The sequence below is a fragment of the Petaurus breviceps genome, unplaced genomic scaffold (assembly GCF_028583685.1).
Source record: "Petaurus breviceps papuanus isolate PSGF00001 unplaced genomic scaffold, PetGlider_PUasm1.0 175, whole genome shotgun sequence".
Classification (NCBI taxonomy): Eukaryota; Metazoa; Chordata; class Mammalia; order Diprotodontia; family Petauridae; genus Petaurus; species Petaurus breviceps.
This window is the reverse complement of record NW_027185764.1, coordinates 49,164,768-49,192,657: the sequence shown is the minus strand read 5'-3', so window position 1 is coordinate 49,192,657 and position 27,890 is coordinate 49,164,768. Positions and strand designations below refer to the sequence as shown.

The 27,890-nt window shown below is 34.6% G+C and overlaps 1 protein-coding gene across 6 annotated transcripts in view; it reads left to right on the top strand.

The window, feature by feature from the left end:
• KIAA0825 (KIAA0825 ortholog) overlaps positions 1-27,890 on the top strand; it is a 549,915-nt gene that overhangs the window by 158,150 nt on the left and 363,875 nt on the right. For all 6 annotated transcript variants that reach the window (XM_069085102.1, XM_069085097.1, XM_069085101.1 and 3 more), the window contains 4 exons: positions 5,020-5,114; positions 9,708-9,935; positions 12,634-12,899; positions 16,076-16,226. In XM_069085102.1, coding sequence (XP_068941203.1) covers positions 5,020-5,114; positions 9,708-9,935; positions 12,634-12,899; positions 16,076-16,226 — 740 coding nt within the window. The remainder of the gene's footprint in view (positions 1-5,019; positions 5,115-9,707; positions 9,936-12,633; positions 12,900-16,075; positions 16,227-27,890) is intronic.

Sequence of the window (27,890 nt, the reverse complement as noted above, 5' to 3'; positions counted from 1 at the left end):
AAATCCTATCTGCTCTTTAAGTTGGGTTAAAGCCAGGTGAAATGCCTTCCTCAATACACTACACAAATTGGACATCTCTTTCCTTTGACATCTCAATAGTACATTATATCTCACCTATGTAGTCTTCATAAGATATTTTCTTATATAGTTTACACATATGTTTTATTTGCCTTACCGGATTGTGGAATGTAGGACCATGTCTTATTTGCTGTTTTATCTCTTGACTGATTAGAATAGCTCCTTGTATATAGTAAGTACTTAATAAATGGTTATTGAGTCCATTGAAAACTAGAATGACTTCTGGGAAATAAAATGAAGCAAAATTGAATTGAAAAAAAGCTAGAACCAAGGTCTTGGCTCTAGAAATAAAAAGGCTTAGCTCCATTTGATAGAGAGAAAATAGTAGTCAGACCTGATTTGATACAGAGTGTTTAGAAATCTTGTATTAAGAGCAGCCCTCAAAACCCATCAGATTGGCAAAGATGACAAAAAAAAAAGAAAATTACAAATGTTGGAGATATGGAGATATTGTGAGAAAATAGACACACTGATGAACAGTTGGTAGATCTGTGAATTGGGAACCATTCTAGAGAGCAAGATGGAATTATACACTCAAAGTTATTAAATAGGGCCCATCCTTTGAACTAGTTATAGCACTACCAAGCCTATTCCCAAAAGAGATCAGAGAAAGAGGGAAATGTCCTAGATGTGTACAAAAATATTTATAGCAGTTCTTTATGTGGTAGCAAAAAACTGGAAACTAAATGAATACCCATTAACTAGGAAATGGCTGAACAAATGTGGTATATCAATGTAATGGAATATTATTATGCTGTAAGAAATTGTTTTTAAAAAGATGATTTTAAGGAGTCATGGAAAGATTTGCATGAACTGATGCAGAATGAAATGAGCAGAACCAGAACAATTTATACCATAACATCAGTACTATAAAAATGGACACTTTTGAAGACTTTTATAAACTGATGAATGAAATGAGCAGAAACATCAGAAAAATCTATACAGTAGCAACAGCAACACTGTAAAAACAAACAACTTTGAAAGCTCTAAGAACTCTGATCAACGCAGTTGCAGAAGACTAATGATAATGCATCTTGCCCACTTCATGACAGAAAAAAATGATAGATTTATTGTGCAGAAAAGGCGTATTTTGGGGATATAACCAATTACAGAATTCATTTTGCTTGACTATGCATATTTGTTAACAAGGAATTTCTTTTTGGTTTATTTTGTTTTGGTTTTTACTAGATGGTAGATATTAGGAAAAGAAAATAGATTTCTGCTCATTTTAAATGAAATTTAATTTTAAAAAAGTAAAAGCTCAGAAAGGCAAATACATTACTATTTAATAATATAGTATACATATATACATATATATTATATATATTCTTACATCACATTAACATATGTACATTTTCATCAGTGTGGCAGATGGAAACAATTTCAATAGTATAGTTAGAATTTTGCATTATATTAATACAGTTAAAATTCAGAAGATATAATTATTGGGGGAAAATTTAAAGGGTAGAACTTTGAAGTATCCCAACAAGAAATATCTGGGCACAAAAACATCTCTTGGTGATAACCTGCATTCCTCATTGCAGAAATTTCTATACTTTATACTGAAGTCAACATAATTCAGTTTGACAGAACTATATGTAAATATCTAACTGAGGAGAATCATCCTTAGGGAGATTGCCAAGAAAATCATAACTATTCCATTCATCATATTCTTGTGAAATCCATTTTTACCACTAAAGAATAGATTTCCAATAAGGAAAGAAAAGATAACTCAAAAGAATAATCAAAGAAACCAAGTTTTATAAATTTCCAATTTGAAATAGTGTTTTGATTGAAAGAAATCCTGTGTATGATTTACAACAAGCAGATTAAGGGTCAATCGGTTTATTGAATGTTCTTTTGTTAATTATTTTTTGCTGATAAGGAACTTAGAAGTGAAGCTGTCTACATGACCCAAAATAATCTGAAGAAATTGAAAACATCATCCAAATATTTCACAATATCTAGATGCATGGAATCTACCCATATAAGAAACAAAGCATCAAGTTGACTGAGTTATTTTTTTTTACTTTTCATTTGATCTTTGTTAGTTCCCTGAGATCATAGAATATTGTCCTTGATGATTTCTGAGTAGGCCAATAATTAATAAATTGACTTTAAACTAGATTTTTGAAGACAGAAATGATATTTTTCCACTTTTTTTTTCTTCTGGCCATTTTGACATTTTTGAAGACCCATATTATGAAGACAACACATTATTTGGTTGTGACTGTGCTGCCTGTGTACTTTGTTGCTTGTGGAATTTCTTCAGGTTTGAAATTTGGGATGTATCTAATACTACTTCAAAATAAAGCCTGTCTTTGGGCAGTTCCTCATTTTTGGCCGAAGGTGGCATCTGAGACTTATCTAAACCAGGAGGTTTCTTGGCCCTCATTTTTCTCTAGACCCAGCGATGACAAAGAGCCATGGCTGCATAAATTGGATGTAAGAAGAACACTTAGGGTTTGTCTCAGAAGAATCAAAGATTTCAGATCTTCTGAAAGATTGTTTGTACTCTTAGGGGGTCCTAAGAGGGGTCAAATGGCTTCTAAGAGTTCCTTAGCTAGATGGTTAAGGGATTGTATTAGGGAGGCGTATGTAGTTAAGGTAAAGAGGCTCCCAGGGTTTGTAAAGCTCATTACACCAGTACTAGAGCTGCGTCTTGGGCAGAGAGGTCGAAGGCTTCCACATTGGAAATTTGCAAGGTGGCCACCTGGGCTTCTCTTCATACTTTTTCATAGCATTATCTCTTGGATCTAGTCTCTTCTACCGATTCAGTGTTTGGTGGGAGGTTGCTTGTGAGCCAGAAAAGAACAGTGGAGAAAAGAAAGACGTAGTTCACACTTCTCGCTGCCAACAAGGCGGGTTGCTTTGTAGTGCACACAATGGGAAGCTATGAAGACCAATTTGGGTGTGAAAGTGTGTGTCACAGAGAAGTACTGCCAACCTCTAGTCTCTGTGAAAGAAGCTACATTGCAGATACTAGCTAGGGGTGCAAAATGAATCATAGGGAGCTCAATGGAGACAGAAAAAAAAAAGATTTTGTATTTGTATTTTTTTGGCATTTAGGTGATCGACTGAACTCCTTTGAGGATTTTAATCTAGACATTCTTTTAGATACATTAAAGTTAATTCTACATACATATATCTATGCTGTTATAATAAGCAAAAAAGTGACTCTCTAAGAAAATTAAGTTGATTGCTATTTTCAATACATTTTTCCTCGTAGATTTGGGAAGCTAGTATAATTCTAGACAGGCCTAATTGAAGTTTATATGATATACATATATTTTGAAAGTGATTATTTTAAAATTTTAGGGATATCTAAAAATTCAATTCATTAAAATTCAACCAACTCTAATGGCTACTATGTGCATAGACAAACTTTTACCTGGGAATATTTAAAAAAAAAAGGCATTATATATAATTTTGTTAAGGAGTTTCCAATCTAATAGAATGAGTAGAATTTAGTAGAATAACCATGATACAAGGGATATCAAGATTAATGCATAAGCTCTATAAGGAATTGAGGGGAGAGAAAAAGAAACTTAAGGGGATGGGGAGCATTTTGTCAGGGAAAGCTTCATGGAGAAAGTGGCGCCTGAGTTGGACCTTTATATCAAGGTGGGGGACCTTTATATCAATCTTACTTTAGTAGATTGGTAGGTAGTGAGTGGGTTGGCATGAGCAAAGTCATGGAGAAGAGAGAGTTCAGAGTGACAATAGGAGAAAGTATAGTCTAGTTCAGCTGGAATGTTGGGTATATAAAGTATGGAAATTGTATGAGATAAGGTAGAAAGTGGGCTGGAGTTTTTCACCATGAAAAAATGAGCTTGGTGTCATCCTTCCCAGTCTTATGTTTAATCATTCATTTTTTTTCCACCCACAGTATTTGAATTAAAAAACAAAGGAAGTGCAACAAAGTTCAAGATAGTTTTCTTTTTCTAACTCCCTATAGAATGCTCACCAACCACACGAGCCTTAAAAACTTGTTCTTTACTCATCTTGAAGTTAGCAAGATGAGATTTATTTAAGTAAACGTGCCTAGAGGCACATTACTTCAAGAGAACAAAACACATAATATATGTGAAGCAAAATGACAAACCTAGGATAATTATATATTTTTTCAAATCGTATCTTAGGGCTATGTAATAATACTCAACTGCTAGAATGTTGTACAATGATGTACAGCCTGTTGGAATGTAAGCTCCTTGAAGACAAGGATTATTTTACTTTTTTGTGTAACACTAACATGATAACTGGCCTGTAGTGGGTATTTAATAAATGTTTGTTGATTAAAATGTACCAAGAAGTAGCCACATATATTTAATATTTAATTCCATCTTGGATTGATTAGATACAATATGACTGCAAGTGTGTTACATTAAGTTGGACATTGAGAGAAGGCGAAATTTTCAAAATCTAACCATCTAAAACAAAGGATAGAAAATTTCCATATTATATAGAAGGAAATCATTGCCTTTTCAAGTATTTTCATTTTTAAAATGTACTTGTGATAGTTAAAGGTGACATTTATTTTGACATATTAAAGTGGTAGAAATTGCTCTCATTTTAAATGTAGTACCCTCCAGTTTATTTAGTTATTTTACAAAAACTGAAATTAATTTTACTCAGTTACCCTTAATTTATTTATTCTTTTTAGGAGCAAGCTACTATGAAGCAATATATAAAAGAACTAATGCATAAAGGAACTACACTTTATACATGAAATATAAAATATCAGTACAACGGAATGTGGATTCCATCATGTTACATGAAAAGCAGTATATGTAACTTGAGTTTCACATTATCAAAACAGTAATATTCGACTATATTTTGTTGAGTTTTAATAAATGATACTGATATACAGAAAGTGTTACAGGCTTTATATTTTCAACAACATTAACTTTAAGTTGGATCATTATTTTTAATATTATGTAGGAGTTTGGAAGAAATCTAGTGGAGAATTTTTAATACAGGATGCTACAGTAAATGAAACTAACATGCCGCCTGAGAAATTACTGCAGGTAAAAGAGGTAAGTTTGAAAGAACTCCTGGTTACTTGAGGTTTTCCTACATGTCAACAATATGGTTCAGGATATTTCTACCTAAATCCCAATTGTCTAAGTTTTACAACTTGCTTGAAAAAATTAATTCCAGTTTGAAAGTTAACCTACTAAGTCTTTGATTAAAAGATGAGAACCCTTCCCAAGGGGGAGATTACTTAAACCATACATCTATTTCAGCCAAGTGTAGTCATTTGCTTCCTTGCTCATTTTGCCCCAGATGAAAGAATATTGGGCTCAGAGTTAGGATTGTGTGTTTTTGGTTAGAATTTCTACATTTGAGGAACAATAAGATTTGTCAAGATGATAGGGATTTAAGCATTATCTGGGCCTTAGCTAATTTGAAAGTAGAAAAAGGAAAAACGAAAGAATGAAATGGGAAGTACCAAAAAAAAAAAGAAGGGATAAAGAATAGTTAGAAATGAACTCTTAGCTGCTATAAGCAAATAAGGGCAAGAGAACAATTAAGGTCAGGACAATCTATTTTTTGTGATGCTCCACTTCAAATTCCTCCTCCTCACCTCCCACTCTCTTCTCCTTTTCATCTCTTCATACTTCTTTTTCTACGATCGCTAGTGATCTCTTTTTTGATAAAGTCAGTGTCCTTAGTCCTCTTCCTTCTTGACCTCTCTGCAGCATTTGGTACTGTTGGCCACACTCACCTACCTAATCTTTTGTGATCTTGCTCCGTCCTGATTCTCCTCTTACCTCTCTAGCAACTTGCCCATTCTCCACTGCAGGATCATCTTCTGTGCTCTATCCTTTGGTTTTGGAAATGCCATAGCATTCTTCCACAAATTTTCTCTTTTCTTTCTTTTTTCTCTTGGTGGCTTCCTTTGGAATCCTCTGCAGACGATTGCCAAATCTAGCTAGGCTGTCCCCGTCTAAGCATTGCAGCTCCATGGTGGTTACTACCTACTGCCGAAATCCCTGCCCCAATTTCTGACCACCTTGGGACTTTCTTAATGGAGCTCTCTCTACTCTTGCTGCTTCTGAACACAGCCTAGAAAGGAATATTTTATCCCATTTCTTATCTAGTTGGAAGTTAAACTGTACTAGGGCTGCCTTTGCTAGGCTCCCTTCCTTATTTCTTGGCTTCTGACAGGATTTTTGTGCAGTTCTGGGGAGGAAGAAGTTTCTGTATTTTCTCATTGGATGTCTTAATCATAATTAAGCCTAGTGGAAACTTAAGTGTTTGCTTGAATAGGGATGTGGAAACTGGGCAGTCTGCCTCTCTTTCAGGCAGCCATCTTGAATGGAAGTCCCATCACTCATTTATCAATTCTTTGTAGTCTGGCTTCTTCATCTTGAAACTGCTCTCTTCAAAATTATTAATTTTCTCTTCACTGTAAGATCTCATGGGCCTTTTCTCTGTTCTGATGCTTCTAGAACTATCTGATACATCTGACACTGGCAAACACGCTCTTCTCCGGATACTCTCTCTTCTCCTAGTTCTCTTCCTCTTTGTCCAATCTCTCCTCAGTCTCCAAAGTTGATCCATCACCCATATCACTCTCCCTAATTGTGGGTGTTCCTCAAGGGTTTGTTCTTGGTCTACTTCTTTCCTCCTCTCCTCTCCTCTCCTCTCCTCTCCTTTCCTCTCCTCTCCTTAGTTGATATCATCTCATGTGAGTTTAACAATTATTTCTTGCTGATGACTCCCAGATTATAGATACAGCCTGAGTTTCTCACCGGAGCTTCAGTCCTGCATCACTAATTAACTACTGGACATTTCAAACTGAATGTACCAAAACATTTCAAACTCAACATGTCCAAAATTTAATCAGTTATTTTCTCCCCTCTGCATCTCATCCCTCTTCAAAACTCCCCTATTTCAGCCAAAGGTACCACGATAATCCCAGTTTCCCACATTCATAACCTTGATGATATATTTAACTCCTCCCTCTCTCTCCACATAATAAAATCAATTACCAAATCTTGTCATTTCTATCTCCACAATATTTCTTGCATTCGACTCCTTCTTCCTACTTCACAGCTATCACCTTAGTTAAAGCCATCTTCTCTTCTCATCTAGATTATTTCAATGGTCTCTAATTGGTTTCCCTGCTTTATCTTTCCCCACTCCAGACTGTTCTACCTGCTGCTGCTAAAGTAATTTTCCTTAAGCTGTGATCTAAAAGTGCTATTCACCTACTCAGTAAATTCTAGTAACTCTCAATTGCCTCTAAAATTTTATACACACACATACACACATATGTCTAACCGTCTGTCTGTCTATCTTGTCTGTCTAACTTTTAAACCCTTCATGATTGATTCCAAACAAGTTTTCTGGCAAGACTGACCTTCCCTTTGTTCCTCAGAGACTCTGTCTCCCATAGTTATGTTATGCCTAATACCTGGAATACATTCCCTCCTCACCTCTGCCTCTTCATGAAACCTTACTTGATCCTTCCAACTCCTACTACCCTTTTTCGCAAAAAAGTGGCCTGACTGCACATCACACTTTGATGAGATCAGTCACCAACTCTAATCCTTCCTGAGAGAGAGAGGCTCTCAAGGCCTGGCCACCTGTCCTGCCATTTCATCCTAGCCTTAATATCTATCCTGTCACTGTGGTGACTGTCATCTGGCCTACTACTTCAAGCTAAGGACCCGTGGCCCTTCCTCTTAGCCCTGATCCCTTCCTACTTCCAGACCTTTTGTTCGACTCTGAAACAGATCTTTCACTTGTTATCTCACCCGTATGTGAACTCCTTGAGAGTAGCCAACTGTCTCTTTTTAAAATTTTTGAATCACCAGTATTTATCAGAGGGTTTTTTTTTAACATAGTAAGTGTTCAATAATACTTTTTCGTTCATTCATTTAGCATAGTGTCTGAATAATAAGCATTTAGCTCATTAATTGATTGATTGATCCTAGGATATTGTGGTGAGATTATATAATTCCAGAATTCAGGATTTTGGAAGTGGTGCATTTCTAAGAAATGATGAGAACAAATGTTTGAACATGGCACGCAACATTGCCATTCCATGCCCTTTCATGCCATGTACCTGGCTATTGTTTTTTTATCCCTTTCATTAAGAATGAAGAAGTTTTCATCTTATTTTGTTATATTTTTTCCTATTGGAATTTATTTTTTTTATTGGAAACTATGGGATAGTGGCATTCATTTTACAAAACACTTGGTCAGATTGCATTTATTTCATTAGGTGAGCTATATATATGTGTGTGTGTATGTATATATACATATACACACACACAAGAATTTGTACCTAGTAATATATTATTCCGTAAATGTCTCATTCATGTGTTGTACCATGTGTACCATGTTTTCTGTATGAATCATATAATTCTACATTAATACATTTTTATGTATATGTGTGTGTGACCATATGTGTGTGTAAATATATATATATATATATATATATATATACATATAGTACATAGTGTATGCTTGTATTACAACATTTAAGTCCCTTCTGGGACACACATATATGTATATATGTACATTGGTATAAATGTGTATATACATATATATATATATATATGTTTATAAACTATTGCCCCAAATATTTAATACAGTGATTTGTATGATGTCCTACTAATGCAATAGATGTTGACTGAATGATACAGCACATAAAAAAGCAAGCAAATTATAGAAATAATAAACCAAAAGAGACCTCAGTAATAAATTATTCCAGTTCCTTTGTTTTATTACTAATGAGGAAACTAAGTCCCAAGGAGACTAAGTAAATAGCTCAACGTCATATAGCTGTTTAGCAGCAAGGCCAGAACTCAAGGCCAGATCTCCTGACCCACTCCAGCCCTTTTCCACCACCTGAAGCTATTACACTTCTAGCCATTTGACAAATATGAGACTTTATAAAATGGGGGGGCATTTTAATCCCACTGAATAGACAAAAAAGGCAATGGAATTTATTTTATGTGTTATATTTAGTAATATAAAAGATATATATACATATATATATATACACACACACATACATAAAAGCAATTCTGCCTATAACCATGGGAGGTAGATAAGCTAAAGAAAATTCTGAATAAGACTAAAGAAGGTGTTATGATTTGCTTTCTCAGAGTAATTCATGTTTTTAATGGCTTTTTAAAAAATTACAATAATGCAAAGGAAATAAATGATTTAATATTTAATAGTGGCATGTCACAATATCTGTTAACAGTAAACTATAAAATAACTCTAAAATTTAATTTAGACTTTATTAAATATATTGAATTTACAGGTTACATTAGGTGATAAATCAGTGCAGCTTTTGGCTCTCTTAGAGATGGTTATTGGACTACATTTAATAAATTAAATTTTGAAAAAAACACTTTTGATTAAATCTACTGACAAGTTAAAATGAAATGTCAGTATATTAATGTTGGTTAAGAATGCATATGTTTTTGTCTATTACATTATACTATACTCACAAGGTAATATTTTCAAGGTTATAAGAATAGTTTTCATAGTGTAAATAAAGAATATATATTCAACTTGTATAATAGAAGCCATAATTTTACATCTGTAACAATAAAAATGTTCATTGTAGAGTTAGGTTTATGTTATATAAATTTTTATTTCAGTATACTTTACTAGATTTTGGCTGGAGAAGTGCATTTAAAGAGGTGTCTCTTTCGGTGGTACAGTGTTTAACAATAGCAATGGAAGATCATGCCACTAAAATTCTCCATCGTGAACAGAATGAAAAATCTTCAGCTGTAAACTATACTATGAGTCTTGTAAATGTTCAGTCAGTTTGGGAGCTATGCAGGACAACTCTTGAAGAAGATCAACCAAAGAAAATTGCAAAGGCAAGTATCAAGTGATTTAAAATCACCTGGGAGACAGTGGGAACAAGATTTCATGCTCTCCCAACTTTGAAATCCTTATTATGAATATTTCAATATATTTTTCATCAGAAATTTTTAACAATAAGTGGCACTTCAAGATTGGCTATGTCTTTAAAATGTTTCTAATTTACTTTTTCATTTTTCAAATTCTGCTTTTTCTGCATTTGAAACATTTATCCTTCCTCCAGTTCATTTTGCCTAATTATGTTATAGTCTGTCTCATAATTTGGCTAAGGTTGCAACTTAATTATTAAAAGATTTTCACATATTTTTGTTGCGGAAAAAGACTTTATTGATCTTTTTTTTGAAAACCATATATCCTCTGGTCCTGTATTGCCTTTGATTATCAATTACCATGCATTATCTAAGGGAAGACAACATAAAGTTTAGTACAATGAATATAGTTTAACAAAGTTTTATAGAATAGGTAGTGGGCAATTTGGGAGGAAGATCTTATTATGCTCCATAAAAACTGTTTTCTACATGTAAATGCCCTTGGAAGGACTTTTCAGTCTTGTCCCTGCCTTGCTTTTCCTATATTCATAATGAGGAGTTGGGAACACAGATTTCTGCACGCATATGTTAAAACGTGACTGGCTTCATATAAAGTAAGCAAAGCCGAAATAGGTGTTCCCTTGTAGGAACAGTCTCTTTTGAGACTGTTGTTGACTCGTTTGATCATTAAATCTTTCTCTCTCACAAATATGCACGTCATTATGTCATCTGCCTCAATCTTTAATATTTACAAGAGTTTTAAGAGATATAAATAGGGAACATTATGTAAAAAAGAAGTAATTACGCTAATAACCAAATCCAAACTATAATATTCACAGAGTAAGCAGTCTAGGACAGAGTCACTGGTTTTCCTTACTCTTATCATCTTTTTAAAAAGTTTAAAAAGTGAAGTGTTGAAGATCATCTACACTATTTCAGAGAAGCATTCCTCACCTGGACCTCTGCCAAAAGTCTTGATCAGGCAGCCTTAAAACAGCCAGTTATAAAGAATTGTCCTGGGACAGTTCCCCTGGTTTTTACCCCTCTGACCTTGAGAAAGGATGAAGTCAGGGAACACCACCTCTATGACTCCTTATCTGTAATCTATAAGCAGATCTTAAATACATGTGAATACATGCATTATTGATGTTTTAGAATTATTTGAGCTAACCTGACATACATAGTTGATGTGTCAAAAAACTTTAATCTTTTAGATATAGTTAAATATTCAAGAAATTTGATGGAAACATGGCACAATATTATTAGAATAATTTAGGAGATAATGCAAATAAATACATAGTATGCTATAGAGCTAGTATAGCATTCCAGGCTCCTTCTAGGCCAAGACATCCCTGAACCATTCTGTTAGCATTTCCTAAACTCAGGAGGACTTCCAGGCCCACAGTTATTTTTGATTTTACATTTTATTTTCACTTATCGTTATTCTGAAAACTTAACAAATGCCAAATAAAATGGGCATTTTTATATACAAATTAGAACAGAAAAAGATGTTTATACACAAATCTGTGAATCACTATTACGTAGTTTGCTTTTCCTTTTAAATTTAAGTGTGGATGTTTTTGTTTAGTCCTTTTCAGTGGTGTACAACTCTTTGTGACCTCTTTTTAGGGTTTTCTTGGCAGAGATACTGGAATGGCTTGCTGTGTTCCCTAGTCCATTTCACAGATGAGAAGACTGAGGCAAACAGGGTTAAGTAACTTTCCCAGAGTCATATAGCTAGCAAGTGCCTCAGGCCTAATTTTAACTCAGTTCTTCTTCATTCTAGACGTCACACTCTTCTGTGCCACCTACCTTCCCCTAGTATAGATGTAATCAATCTAAATATAATAACATATTTTATAACTCTCAAAGCTGTCCTGCTTGTGTTTTCTTCTGGCCTTCGTCCTTTTCAGGAATCACAGTTCAAATGCTTGCCACTAACTGCTTCTAGCTAGCCACCTTTCCCAGTTAATTCTGTGCTACTTACACATACCTACTGGAGGCAGTGTTTACTCAGTGGAAGGAGTTCAGGACCTGGGGTACCACTTCCTCCTCTGTCTTGCTTTTCCAGTGCTCAGCATTGTCACTGGCTGAAAATCTGCCTAGGATTCTTACCATGATAGGCTCATCCAGTAATTCCAGTTATTCCTTAAAGTTTATATATTACTAATGGGGCAGTGGAGTGGACTTGAGGTCAGGCCCTGGCCCCGAAAGAGATTCTTCCCCTTCCCAGTAATACCTCTCTGCCCTAGAAGTTTCTCTTCACCAAAGTTTCAAAGCTGATTTAGTCGATTGGCACTTCATGCCTGGGACAATTGCCTCTCCCATTCTTCAGCTCCTTTCTTACTATAAGTATTGTGGATGTACCCATTTTTAGGAACTTTATGGGTAATGTCAGGGGTATATATCTCCTTTTTTTTTCTTTTCTTTCTGGGGAAAGCAGAGCAAGGAAGGGTTAACTTATAGAGAAGTATTGTTTGGCATTTCATCCTTTGAAATAAAAGTTTTGTCTCTTCTCACTGAGGAGTAAGTCACTGTAAAACTGAATCAACATATTTGTTTTCAATGCCAAATTCATCATTGAGGAATTTCTCCATAATGTTCATAAGTTACCCAGTGTTGACAGAACACAGATAACTCAATGCCACATTTATTTCTCTCCTAGTTTTGTTCTGACATCATGGAAGAACTGGACATGATGCTTCCCCTAGCTCTCGCATGCAAGGACGGTTCATTTCAGGAAATTAGAGCAAACTTTGTGGAGGCCTGTTGCAAAGTAGCAACAGCTGTCCTGGCAAGGTTGGAAGAAAGAAGCAAGGAAGTTCCTTCCAAAATACCTTTGCAAAATTTATATACTCTACTTTCTACAGCAATATTTATTTTTCAGCATTTTATGCACTATGATGATTTGATGAAAGAAACAAGTAAGAAGTAAGTATCATTTAAAGTTAATAGTGTAAACATTTTATTCATCTTTTTATATCATGGAAGTTCAAGTTCCATGATGACATCTGAGAATTAGTTAACAATCACAATGCTGTTTTCATCTATTTTTAAATACCCAAAGAAAAGTTATGAAATAAATGAAACAATATACATAAATTTTGGAAATGTTCCTTTAAGGCCCTACACATTCTTTAAATATAGACATAGGACAATTGTTTTCTGGTTTCTTTGTTTTTTGTGTTTTGTTTTTTATGAAACTCTACTAAAGAAGGAAGTACATAGAATTTGAACAAGGAATTTTGCATAAGGGTATGAATTACACCTGAAAATTTTTTGCCAACTTGGTGATTCAAGTTTATGTAGAAAGTTAATTTGAACCTATTTAGTGATTAATGTAGACATACACTAGAAAAACAATTTAATATAATAATAGTATTATCCATAGTATTTGAAGAATCTGATATTATTTTTTCTGTGTTATGAGGAAAATGAAAATTATTTATGTGCATAATTTTCTACTTATAAATAGTTTTCTAAAAGTTAATTTATAAATTTGAAAAGTTAGCTTTGGTGACAAGGGGTTTAGGGAGGGGAGAAGGACAGAGAGGATGGAACATCCAGGGGATAATTAAATTTATTTCCCTCTTACCACCAGTAACTTTGATATCACAACTTCTGCCAGACTGACCTTGGGTTGAATGAGAGAGGTAAGGATGAGGATAGGGTCAGGGACATTCTCAGGAAGAAACTGGGAGGAAAATCCCAAGTAGCAGCAGTGAGAAAGGAAAGGGTGATACTGTGGCAACTTATTATTCCTGGTTGGTAATTTTAACAGTTGAGGCACCCTTAAATCAATGGCTGCATATATTTCTTATATAGGAAAAATAGCTAGTCACCAGAGCTGTAACTAGCAATTTTGGTGCCTGGGGTGAACAACACAAAACATACCCCAGGATAAAGAGCATGAAAGGTATTCTCAAATCAACTTTTTAAGAGAGATACCACTTGGGAGATGGGGGAATATCAAATCTCAGAACACAAGCATCTGCTGGAGGAAAGACATTGAGACACTACCCTTTGGAGAAGAGGTGGAGATCCTAACATGCTGGTAAGGTCTCTGATAAAGAAGCTTCCACCAGGGTAGAAATCAGCATGGCACTGGGCCTCTTGAGATACTGTTGCTAGTAGGAGGAAGCCTTTTAACTTAATTATCTATGCTAATTGCATACTAAGTTTAGTTATTTCTGCTTGCTGGAGTAGTACAAATGCTACCAGCTCCCTTAAATTTCAGTGCAAAGTTTTACTTACCAGTCCTCTGCTTCTAGCTCTGCCATTCGTACAAGTACAACTAGAAGTAATGCTTGTTCTTACTATAAAGGAATATGATGTGGAAAGAAATAGCGGAAAGGGAAATAAAGTAATTATTAAAATAAGTTTTTAATTAATTTTATTTCTTTAAATTATAAGATAATGATTCATAGTTGAAATTCTTTTTTAAAGTGTCTGAGACCACTTTTTTCATTGACTTTTGAAAGCAGTTTATAAGATGCTGTCTACATAATTAAAATGTGAAAGTTTAGAAAGTATGGGGTGGACATCTCACTGGTCAGATTGGCTAAGATGACAAAACAGGGAAATGATAAAGGCTGGAGAAGATGTGGAAAAATTGGAACACTCATGCATTGTTGGTGGAGTTTTGAACTGATCCAACCATTCTGGAGAGCAATCTAAGAACTATGCCCAAAGGGTTATAAAAAAAGTACCTACCCTTTGACCACTTCTAGGGCTGTATCTCAAAGAGATCATAGAAGTGGGAAAAAGACCTGTATGTGCAAAAATATTTACAGCAGCTCTTTTTGTGGTGGCAAAGAATTGGAAATCAAAGGTATGCCCATCAATTGGGGAATGGTTAAATGAGTTGTGGTATATGAATGTAATGGAATACTCTTGTGCTATAAAAAATGAGGAGCAGATGGACTTCATAATATTCTGGAGAGGCTTATACAAACTGATGCTGAGTGAGGAGAGCAGAACCAGGAGAACTTTGTGCACAGTTACAGACACATCATATGTGTGATGACTAACTTTGATAGGCTGGGCTCCTCTCAGCAATGCCAGGTTAGAAGACAACTCCAAAAGACTCATGATGGAAAGGGATATCCACATCTAGAGAAAGAACTCTCTTTCTCATTGTTCACTCCATTGGTTATAATCCTTTTTTACAACCTGACTGATGTTTAATGTGAAGGTATTTGTAGAACCTATATTTGATTGTATGTTACCATGGCGGAACTGAATGTTGTAAACTAAAATAAACAAATGTAATTTAAATTTTTTTTTAAAGTATGGGGTGGAAGGGAATAAGGTGTTTTATAAAAATTACTTATGAAAAATGCATGCGTTTCTGTAGTAACTGTAATAAGGTATAGTGTCCTATGGAGGATCATTAGGGTAGTGATAGGTCTTATGTTCATTTCATTAAAGGATCAGTTAAATGAACTGGGCATTTTTACCTGGAGAAGAAAATACTGAGGGATAGAATGATCGTTTTGAACTATTTGAAGGGTGATAAGGCAGAAAAAGGATAAGGCCTTTTCTATTAGGCTCCCGAGGAGAGAAGAAAGAGTAATTGGTGCTAGTTTGAAAGAAGCAAATTTACTTTTGAGATCAGGAAAATTTTCTAGTATTTAGAGCTCTTCGAAAGTGAAGTGAGTTATCTCAGTAGGGAGTGAGTTCCACATCATTGGAGGTTTTCAAGGGGAGGCTGAATGAATCAGGAATGTTATAGTGAAAGAGCTGAATTAGATGGTGGTCAAAGCCCCTTCCAACTATGAAATTCCATATCAGTTGCCTAGATAATATACTGATCTTTGAAATAGGCTTATAATGAATAATTTTATTTACAAATGACCTATTGACAATGAAATTTGTCTAGAGTTAAAGAGCATATTTGTAGAATATCAGATGTACAATTTTCAAAGAACTGGTAAAACAAAGACCAGCTATTTTTTTTAAAGTGAACATAGACTTTAGTACTCTAGTGCTGGGAGGAAATGAATGATTGATATCTAATAATCAAAACCATTTGTAGTTCTGGAGATTAATACCTCCTACTGCACAGGCCTTAAATCTCTGTCTCTTTGATCATTCTCTCCACACAGACCCCTATTCCTAGTGCCTGTCCAGCGATATCAGGAACTCATCAGCACTCTCCAGTTTCAGGTTACAGACTACTGCATCAGAGTTTGTGCTACGAGCATATTACAGGATGCAGAGAGCCACCACTGGGATGAATACAAAGCTTTTTATGAGGTGTGAAGTTAAGTTTACTGTTCCTCCTTTTTACACAAATATGTTTGACTGCCTACCTGCTTTCTAATTAAAAACATAATATTGGTATTTCTTGAACATGAAGACTGTTAGAATAATATTTTTCAAATATTGGATTTATGCTTAGAAAAACATAGTTCCTAAAATTATGGAATAATTAGACATAAGTACTCTCCTTCTGCTTAAAATAAAAATATCTTAATTTGAGCTAGAATACTGCAATACTATACACCAAGAAGGAACATAATTGAACACAGAGAAAAAGATGATGATGCCAAGACAAATGCAACATTCCTATTTTCTGAGGTTCTGATGATAGGAAATGCTTCTTCTTCTTTTTTGTTGTTGTCATTTCCCCCTGTCTGCTCAGTATCTGTCCAGGATATATGAATTGATGTATAGATTATACACTCCTAACCACCATGTACTTCCTGTTGTCCTTCAACTGCCACATAACCTTTATTTTGGGGACTATGGTATTCCATGACATGTAGCTATAGAGTATCAATTTAATTTTTTAAATAGACAATTGTTTTTAAGGAGAAGTTTAGGATCACATTAGAAGCAGCAAATGGTTTCCCCAAAGCTACCTCCCTCCTGTTTAATTCTGGGTGCAGCTCATTGTCCATGCACATTGTCTACACATTGTTCACCTTAATGCTGATTGTAATTGAGAGGCCATGTGATATTGGGAAGTCAGGAAAGCCTGATTTCAAATCCTACCTTAAACTTAATTCTAACTGCATGATCCTGGACAAGTGACACAACCATTCATGGCCTCAGTTTCCTTAACACTTAAAATGCAGATTAATAAAGCACATGCACCACAAAACTATCATGAAGGAATCAAATGAGATCATGCATCTCAAATGTTTTTCAAATCTTAAAAAGCTATAGAAATATCAGCTAGTGTTGTTGTTGTTATTGATAATACTAATTATTGTCATTATCCTTTGTTCTCATCTTTGGTTAGAAATAGTCCTGAGACAAGATACTGCTCTAATATTATCATTATTCTCATGCTACAGCCTGCAGTGTTGTGTTGAGTTTTTATAATTACTATACGTAATCTACATTGATCACCAAAGTGAGACACCTTAAGGATAACCTTTCGGTAAATTCTGGTGGTGATGGGCCAGAATTGCTACCATAAATGCTCCCATTTCCATAAACATATCTGTATGACTCAGCCATTTTTGAGACCCCTTGGTTGACATTTTATTGTCTGACTTCATGCTAATATCTCCCATGGAGAGCCAACAGCTCTTGAATGTTAGCTGCCTTAATTCAGAGGTAAACCATTTTAGGTTACAATCAGCAAATGACCTATACCTTTTTTCAGCCTTTACTATTGGTTATTGAAATGATGTCTTCTTGTGTCAAAAAATATTTCAGTAGGTATTTGGGTTTTCCTTGCATTGAGAGGCATGTAAACCATGTAGCCCACTAGAACTTTTCCACATTATCCTTCAGGGGTTCTCTCTTCCCTAAATTATTTGTTTCTCAGACCTTAGTAATAAAGTTTTGATTAAGGTTAAAAGGTTTATTTTTTTCTTTGCTCTGACTCCTTGTATCACCTTAACCTTTTGACATTTGCTTTCAGTTGCTGATTAAGGGTAACATGGGGATCATAGATTTTCTTCTATACTTTTTAATGAGGCATCAGGAGGTGCTCCTGAGCAAGGCCTTCTGAGCTTTCAGCATGCTAAGAGGGGAAGAAAACTTCCTACTCCCTCCCTTCTCCTTCCATGTAGGCATGATTTTATTTTAACTTACTCTTCCCAGAAGGTTGGAGCGTTGTTTTGAAACAATGTTGGGCCTAAAATGGCAGCTGCCGGTGGCTTGAAAATGAAAGTCATATCACCCACACTTTGCTTGTAGCCTGGGCCTTTTTGTGTGTGTGTGTCTCAGAAGTAATCTGACCTCCAGTATTATTCATTATCTCCTTCTACTGCTCTGTACTCTCAATTAAAATATAGTTTATTTCAGCCAGTTTATATTGAGAAATCTGAACTGAGTTTTTAGAATTTCAATTTTGTTTCTCTTCTGGGTTTGGTCTCCCTCTGTTCCCAGTCTCACTGCTAATAATCCTACTAACTAAACTAATATTAGCTATCTAAAATAATTCTAATGAGAAATCACTTAAATAACATTTACCGAAATGGCAATATTAAAAGCAGCTGCAGTCATACACTGATAAAAGAGAAAAGGGAGAAAGATGTCCTCTTTATCTATAGCCAGGGGACTGAAGAACAACAAAGCAGGTTTTGCCCCAGGCATAGTTTGAATTTCTATCATTCTCATTGCCCTGGTTTAGGACTCCCTAAAGTTGCTTGCTGATCTTCCACCCACCTGCTATAATACCTCCTTTCCCTTTGCTTGCTTCTTTGCATCTCACTAACTTGACCTATATACCATCTTTCCTACCCCAGAATCTCAAAGTCAAGGTCAGTGGCTTTTTGTGTAGTTTTCCATAATGTCGAATCCAAAATCCCCTGAGCACTTAGGGAATTCTGGGAAGATGTCTATCCCACTTACAGACATCCCTGACTCTGTCTGCTTTATGTCTGAGCATTTTAACTGAACTCAGAAAAGTAAGCTCTATTCCATCTTCTGAATTCCATTCTGCATATCTCTTTGTTTCTGTTTGCTTTAATTAGGGAATATGACATCCAGAATTAGTGTTTCTTACTGGAAGTTACTTTGAAACAGCATGGTAGCTCAATTGTCTTTCCAAAATGGTTGGTTTGTTTTGCTTTTGATTTTCCTCTCTTCCCTTTTAGAGATCTCTCTCCCAGTTCCTCCCATTTCCCTGTATTTTTTATACCAAAATGTGTGTATGAGTTTGGGCCATTTGCTGCCTAGTTCTAATAACAATGGTGTTTGAAATATTTGTTCTCTTCCCTTCCAGCTCCATCATTATATGTTCTTCTGGCAGACCCCAGTTATGAAAAGCATGAGTTCCTCCTCCTAATACATTCCTTCTGTCCCTCCTTTTCTTTCCTCTCATAAAACCAACAAATCAGAACAAACCACACTCCTTCTTTACTTTCTGTTGACCCTTGAAGAAAGTAGAGTTCTGAATACATTGTCTTTTCTCCATGTTAGAAAAATTTTGCTTATAATTTCATCCCTGTTAGTGTCTCCTGTGTTTTAATTTCCTGTGTTTGAAAGATTTCATGCATTTCTGGCCTTTATATGTGGAATTCTTGAATGTTCTCTATTCTTTTGTGAGGTTTATATTCAGTTTTTCAGAATTAAACTTATTTTGGGGCATAAACCTTTTTCTTTTGTCTTTTGGCATGTCATATTCCAAGATTTCCTCTCCTTTAAAGTTATTGTAACATAGTCTCTGTGATCCCAATTGTAGTCCCTTGGTACTTGAACTTTTCCTTTTTGACTGCTTACAGTATATTTTTCTTTGACCTGGAATGTCTATATTTTGGCTATGATATTTCTGAGTCTTTTCAATTTGGGATCTCTTTTGGGAGTGACCAGTGGATTATTTATATTTTCACTTGTTCTTTGGTTTTAATAGTTTGGGACAATTTTATTTTATGATTTCTTCCAGCCTCTGGTACATCCCAGCAGAGTAAGCTTCCTGAGACACCTCAGCTCATCTTTTTCTTTGTACCTACCAGGAGCTGGCTTTGTCCCCTGCTCCAGTCCTGGCAAAATATTAGGGATTGTGCTGGCTTTCAAGCTACATGACTTCAGGGCTGCCTGATGTTTTCTGACCAGAAAGTTCAAGGCTTCTGGACATCATCTTATGTAGTCCTAGCCTTGATGAACGAACTAAGCAGTATTTCTCTTTGGTCTTATTGAATCTTTGCTTCATCTGTCTTTTTTCTTCTTTGTTGAAATGTTTCTCAGGGGAAACACTTGCTTAGGAAACACTTGCTTTCATGTTGCTTTCTTTGCTGGAAGTCTTTCTCCTCAAGCTGCTTCTGCCAGTGGTAGTATTTCACACCTGTTTTTAGGTATATTATCTTTCCTTCCGTGGTGCTCATTTATGGCAACAGCTACAGCATGTACTATTGTTTGAAGGACTTATAATGTTCTAATATTTTGTCATATATCATGGGGGAATCAATGCTTTCTTGTTAGTTATAGCAGATTCTAGTTTTTTAAAATTACTTTTTTTAATTACTCTGTTTTTCATAGTGAATCTATTAGTTTGATTCATATCGTCATTAATGATAGCAAAAGGGATTGCTATTTTTATTCTCATATATTCATCTAGGATGCCCTTGACACACATATAAATTACTCTCATAAACATTCTGTAAAGGTTCTGAAGTAAAAGAATGTGAGTCAGCTTTATCTTTTTAAATTTCAAGTCAGACTTCCATTCCTATTGATGTAGGGGCTACTAGCTAGGAAACTCCCTCTTCCAATGCATATCAACATTTGCTCAGCAACTACAAGTCTTAGAGAGTTACCTAAACCACTGAAAAGTCAAATAACTCACCCAGGGTCACACAGCCAGTATATATATGTGTGTGTGTGTGTGTGTGTGTGTGTGTGTGTGTGTGTGTGTATATATCTCAGAAATAAAACTTGAACTCAGGTCTTCATGACCTTGAGGTCAGCTCACTATCAGATATTCCACAGTTTTCTCTCATTAATGTTATCTTGTATAAATTTTAGAGGCAATAATTAGGTCCAAGATTTTTTGCAAGCCTTATGCATTCTTCCCTCAGGTGCTTTGAGAATCGATCCCTCACTCCCTTCAAAATTGTGTACCTTAAGCTCATATATATTTGGCTAACTTTTTCTTCCCATCCTTATTTTCTTTAGTGACATTTCTGCTTTCTCTTGTAACACTTAGGGATCCTGTCTCCTTAAAAAATCTCTATTGTTATTGATGGATAAAATAATAATAAAAATTATTACAGATGCCTTCCATTTCACCTTTTAAAATCCTCAGGATAATTTTTCCTACTAAAATATGTGATAAAGTTTTCTTTAAATTTGTTCCCACACACACACACACACACACACACATACACATACACACACACTATTCATCATCACTTTGCAGGAGGCTCCTGTTCATAACTTTCTATCATACTTCTCTATAAGATATTACAGTTGGGTTTTTACTCTAATCTGTCATTACCTTGTCTACTTTATCTTTCAATTCAGCAACGTAAGCAAGTATTTGCTGACTGAGGTATTTTCTACATTCTTCTTTTTTAATCTCTTGGTTACTGTAATTAATTTGCACCACTAAATTTCCTTAGGAAATGGTATCAGTCTGTGTCAATGTTTGTTCTTTCATCTATTTTTTTTTTGCTCTGACAGCTTTGTTTAATAGGTCAGGTATGAGTTATCAATTAATCCAGCAATAAGCATTTATTAAATGCCTCTATGTTAGGCACTGTGCCAAGTGCCACAGAGACAAAGACACAAATGAAACAATCTCTGCCCTCAAAGAGATTACCATCTAGTGGGAGAGATAATATGCATATGTATATATAAGTATATGCAAATCACATGTAGCACAAATATAAAGTACATTTGCAGGGTGAGGTATTAGCAATGGGTGGACTCAAAAAGGCCTCATATTGAAGGTAGCTTGAGCTTAGTCCTGAAAGAAACAAAGAATTGTAAGAGGTGTAGGTGGGGAGGGAATGCCCTTCAGATGGAGGAGACAACTAATTTAAGGGCATAAATATGGCAGATGTAATAATACTATGTATGAAGAAAAGAAAAAAAAAACAAACCAACTAATCTTGATGGATTGTAGAGTGCATGGAGTAGAGTAATGTCTAATTTAGTCTAGAAAAATAGTTTAGGGTCAGATTGTGAAATTATTTAAATGCCACAAAGAGAAGTTTTTATTTTGTCTATCATCTCTCTTTTATTCATCATCTTTCTCCCAGATAGATTTTCAGTTCCTTGAAGGACAGGAAGGTTCTTTTTCTTTTGCTGTATCTCTAGTACCTAGTTCAATGCCTGGCACATTATACTTGTTTGCTAAATGCATATTTAATGAAAATGCTTTTGATTTGGGAGAACAAAATGCTGTTCTCTTCTAACAAGAATGCATTATCATCATGTGTTTTTAATGGTGGTTTAGCACATGCTAAAACCACTTAGACCACCTAAAATGACATCTCCCACATGGATGGCAGCATTATAAGTGGTCTAGGCATATACAACCTCCCATTATAATAATTCATACACACACACACACACACATATATAAATTAGGCAAGATTTCCCAAGAGATATAACACAACAATCTTCTTAAATGACGCTATGATCTTTAATATATGTTGAGGCTTAAAATGGAAGTAGTATGCTCAGTAGTCATGTTTGCCATTGCTGTGGAGAAGATTCATTGCACAGTTCAAGTTGAAGAGAAATTCCTTTTAGATAATGAGATCCTCCATATCTTCCTTTTTGCACACATTATTGAACTAATTCAATCCTTAGAACATTTTAGAGACTCGTAGATGAGCTCTGTAACCTCTCAAAAGTGGATGAAGAATGCTTATTGCCTAATCTATGGTACATAGTTATATGGACAGTATAGAGATTATGTGTATGTACATTTCTCTCTTTCTCTCTCCATATATACATATATGTATATATATTAATTTTTTAGTGTATTACTATATATTACAAATTGCTAATAGTGAGTTGGGCTTAGATAAGTGGGGGGGAAGGAAAGTGGGCTAGATTGTCTGTAGATTATTGAATCATTCCAAACTTCTCCCTAAGATGAAGACTCATCTTGTTAATTCTAATATTCAGCTGATGTTGTTGAAAGTAATGGATCACTATAGTCATTAAAGTATTAAAATTAATTAGTACTCAGAAGTCAAATGTAGATGTTTCTAGCAGCCTGTAACACAAAATGAATAAGGAGTGATGGAGAAGAGTTGCATATAAAGGCTGTTGTCAAAAAATACATAAATGAAAAAAATGCAGGTTGGTCAAATGGCAAGAGAGTGATGACAGTTTTTCAGCCCATCTGGTGTCATTGTAATATGAAGAGACAACAAGGGAAGCTTCAGAATGTGACGTGGAATTCATTTGTGGGAACTTATAAGTACTTGGACAAAAGTCATATAGGATGGACAGGCATGTGATATCAGAGATCCTTCTAAGTATGCTTCTATGTTGATGTTTTGGGAAGAATTGGGATACAATGGAAAGAGCCAGTGGGCTGTAGACTGAGAGGAGCCCAATTCCAAGCTCTGATTTATATAATATTTGTGACACGGGGTAATATTCTCCACCCTCATTTTTTCATGTGGAAATGAGAGTTGAAATAGATGATTTATGAGATCCCTTATAGCTCTAGATATGGTCCTATGATAGTTTCTGAAGGATTGAGCTAAAGGTCACCCAGGTGTTGCGCATAGATGAGAACACATTACCAACTAACTTATACCAGAGAAAGATGTATAAAAGATGTCAGTTGATTGATATGTGACAAGAGAAGTTGGACTGACCATAAATAATAGAAAATCTATTTTGCTGCTCTGGTCTTCATACAATAGTAAAAAAAAAAATAGAGGATGACCCTAGCAAATTGGGTCAACCCTATGTGGTTGATTTGTAGGAGGCCATGGACAGAAATCACACGAAATGGGAGAAATGTGTATAGATTATAATTTTAATCATTGGAGGAAGGATAACAGCAATGATGTGACAGGTCAAAGTATCAAAATATTTATTTTGATAAGCATGGCTTATTAAGTTTTTTCTGTTTTTCTTATTACTTTTTCCTTTGTCATGAATTTGATTGATCATGATTTGCCTTCATTCATTTGGTCTATGTCTTGAAATCCCAAATTTATCCTGAAATTAAAACCTAATGATTCCCAGTGCAGCAAAATCTATGACCAATTAAAATTATTTAACATCAGGATTTCATAGTTCTCCCCATCCCACCCTCCCGCCTAATCCCATTGATTGTACATGGACTATATTATTTGAAATTCCTTGAAGTAGATTACAGGTTTCTGTAAGATTTATGCTATCTCATTTGAAGATTAAAAAGAAATCCCCAGCTCTATAAACCTTGATTAGTTTTTTGTACTTAACCCTTTCCTCCAAATCAGAGATCCCGATTTCTGTTTTTGTCAATTGTCATAAGAATGAGATGATGTCTATTGAAACTAGTCAGTAATTTTGACATCTTAATTCCACTGGAAACTCACATGATAAAGTGAGATAATGTATATAAAACACCTGTTGAAATTTTTAAGTCCTACACAAATATCAATTATTATTGTTATTATTATGCTTCATTTACTTGTAGGAGAGTTGTTAGCACAAGACTCACCATTAAAGAAAAGGAGAAGTGGATTAAAAGCTTTAGAGAGAACCTGTTTCTTCTGAATCATACTTTCTCTTCTTCAGTGTCCATTCCCAGATAGTTTTAGCAACCACATCAATTCTACTTTTGTCCCACACAACATACTTCTAAAAGCATTAGTAGAGAGGAATAGTAAGGGAGAGAAAGGCAAAATACCATCATACAGCTGGTAGCTGGAGATAAGAATGGACGCAGCACACCTTTTCCTGTCTTGGCAGTCTCACAAGTTCCCCAGTTTGGTTTCAGGTAAACTAAAAGCTTGAAATATGCTTGTTGTGTTTTTCTAACTTAAAATATGTCAAAATGAAAATTATTCATCTCTATGATATTTTCAATGACCATATATATCCAATACTATTTAATTGGTCAGCTCTAAATGCTTCCTTAAATGTCATTTGATGCAGAGAATAGCTTCATAGAATGACAAACAATGAGTGGATTTTCAGGCCCTATTATTGAAGCTACCAAGTAGTTAAGAAAACAAATTACCATGTAACATGCAGCTTTTAGATCTTATGATATAGGCTCTAGTTTAGAAGACAGAAATAACAAGATAGTTACTCTGTGATTACATGGTACAGTAGCTTCCATATACTTACATGGTCAGTAGTTACAATTTAATTGCAGAGCTAGTGCATCGTTATTTATGCTCTGAAAAATAAAGTGATCCTGCTTTTCTCTACACCGAAAATAAAAACCTTCTAAAAATAATGTTGGGTTTTAAATGTTTTGACATCTGGAGTATCTGACATGATTTTTTTTCTCACTTCCCCCTTTTCTTCTCCTATTATTCCAACTGATTTGTAAAACAGAAGTAGTAAAAAATTCTAGTAGAGTTGACTTGAAAGAAAAGGGAGATAGCATCCTCATGACTAGAGGCATGATAATGCTCTCAGGGCACAAACTCCCATACAGAAAGAACAGGGAAGGGACAATAAATTAATTTACAATATCTGAACCAATGTGCACCCATGGTTTTGTGATATCAATTGTACCCTAACTATATTACTTCCATAAAACAGTTTTGTTTTTTTTTACCCAAAACAGTCATGGTGTGAAAACCTAAAGGTTTAGTATCTCACTGATTAAGTGCTGGTTGTATTCAGAGTACATTTTAAAAATCAAGCTTTTACCATGGTTCACATCTGCCGCAAATTTGGGCAACTTATGTTTTCCAATAGTCAAAGAATAACAAATTGTCTGTTCAAAGATAATACTGAGTGGCTTATGTAATAAAGCCCAGCTGCTTGTTTCCTGATATATAATCTAAATAAAAGCTCACATCTGCTCACATTATACTGAGTCTGCAAAAATAACAGATGTTTACCAGTAGAATAGTTTTGAAATTACAACAAATAAAGAAACAGGTCAGAAAAAATGAATGCATCATATTTTGTCTTTAATGAAAACACTGTTGCTTCTGCTGTAACAGTACACATTTTGAAAAGCCTTGTTAGAAAGATTGCCAGTTTAGGATCATTTGAAGTAAAAAGAAAGTATTTTATACAAGTATAAGCAATAAGAATGTGGTGGATCATAAAAAACAAACACTTGATTCCTCTTCTTTTTCAAATGAAGTTCAGCTGTGAGGAGGTCTAAAAGGCACATTTATGTCCATTTGTACATAGTGATGAGTTACGCATATTTGTATGTACATATGTGTGTAAATAGCACTTCTATATCGTGTGATATCATAATTCAATTTATACACTCCAAAATAAGAAATATAAAACACGAGGGGATATTTTTATAGTACAAATCTTAATAAAGTTTATTTTCCTATATTTCTGAGGACTTAAAAGATCACAAGAACCAAGGTGTTGTAAGCATACCTGATTTGCTCCAGAAATGGTGATGATGAACATAGTCAAATTGCCACTAAATTTTACTTTATGGCAACATCACACCCTCCCATCCCCAACAACACAGGGCCTCCCCCTCCAAATATGAGACAAGTAAATGTAAAGCTCCTTTTTTAAAAATTCAGGTTGTTTAAATTTTTTTTATTAAAAACTTAAAAATGAACATATAATTAAATTTGCTTAGTAACTATTTACATTTAAATTAATTTCACTGCATAAAGTATCCTGACATTCTTAGTTATTCCCTCAAAGTCCCTATCATAATTCTTTGTCCACTCATTCTCATGTACTTTTCCTCATGTGACTGTAGTTAGTATTTTCTTCATTCTTCTAGTCCCACTTTTTTTCACCCAGATTTCTTTGTATTTGGTTTGTACTTTTAAAAACATGCTCATTTATTATTAGACACAGAGAAAAATATGAGTTACTGTCATGGGCCTACTTCAAACCTAATTTTTTAAGCTTATGCCTTTATCTAGTTATAGACCTAATCTAGTCATAAACTAGGAAAGTAGAAATTTGAAGTTCTGACTCTAGTTTGAATTTCTCTTGGAGTGAAAGTAGTGACAAAGATGCTTCCTGTGGGAATAGCAATGTAGCTTTGTCTCCAAAATTCACGAGATCGATACAAACCATTATTCCATTGAATGCAAATGATTTTAGTAATCAAAAGTTAATATCCTTAAAGTGACTTGTTAAATGTGTCTACTTATGGGACTATAAACTTTGAGGGTAACAGATGCCTCTTTGAAGAGTCACAATTCAGAATTACAAGTCATGATTGAAACAGACATTTTAATCTAAGAAGAGAAAATGTAATGTCTCATTATTTTTATGGTATTTTTAAATGCACAGGATCTAAATTATATCGAAACATTACTATATTCTATATTATTTATATTATTATATAATGTAGAAATATACCAATAATCTTGTGATCTGGTTTGACAGAAAGGTCAGTTTATTCTGAGACTGCTAACTAATTAATGATTTAGAGATATTTGGAGCCATATTATTATTTCTCTGTTTTTCTCATGTGCCATCACTACTTGCAGAGTTCCCCTTCCAGTCAGAGGAGGCTTTATGTAGGGAAGAGATTTGCAGAGGTGGGGGAGAAGAATGAGAATTTGCTAAATATATAAAGTACTGTTAAAATGCTAAGTAATAAAAATAAAACATCTGCTTGGAAGTCTTATAAATAATATGATTTTGGTGTCTTGTTCTGGTATTATTAAAATGTCATAGTTGAAATAGCTAAATGTAATCTTCAAAAGTTTCCCAGACCCCTTGGTTACTTTCATAGCTGTAAGAATGTAGTTGCAAGATTATTTTTACTCCTGCCCTTTCATCATAATTGGGCAATTTGAAACATTCATAAAATTCTGTCAGTAATGATAATAGTCGTAGAGAAATATAAATATTTAAGTAATTTAAATAATTTGAATC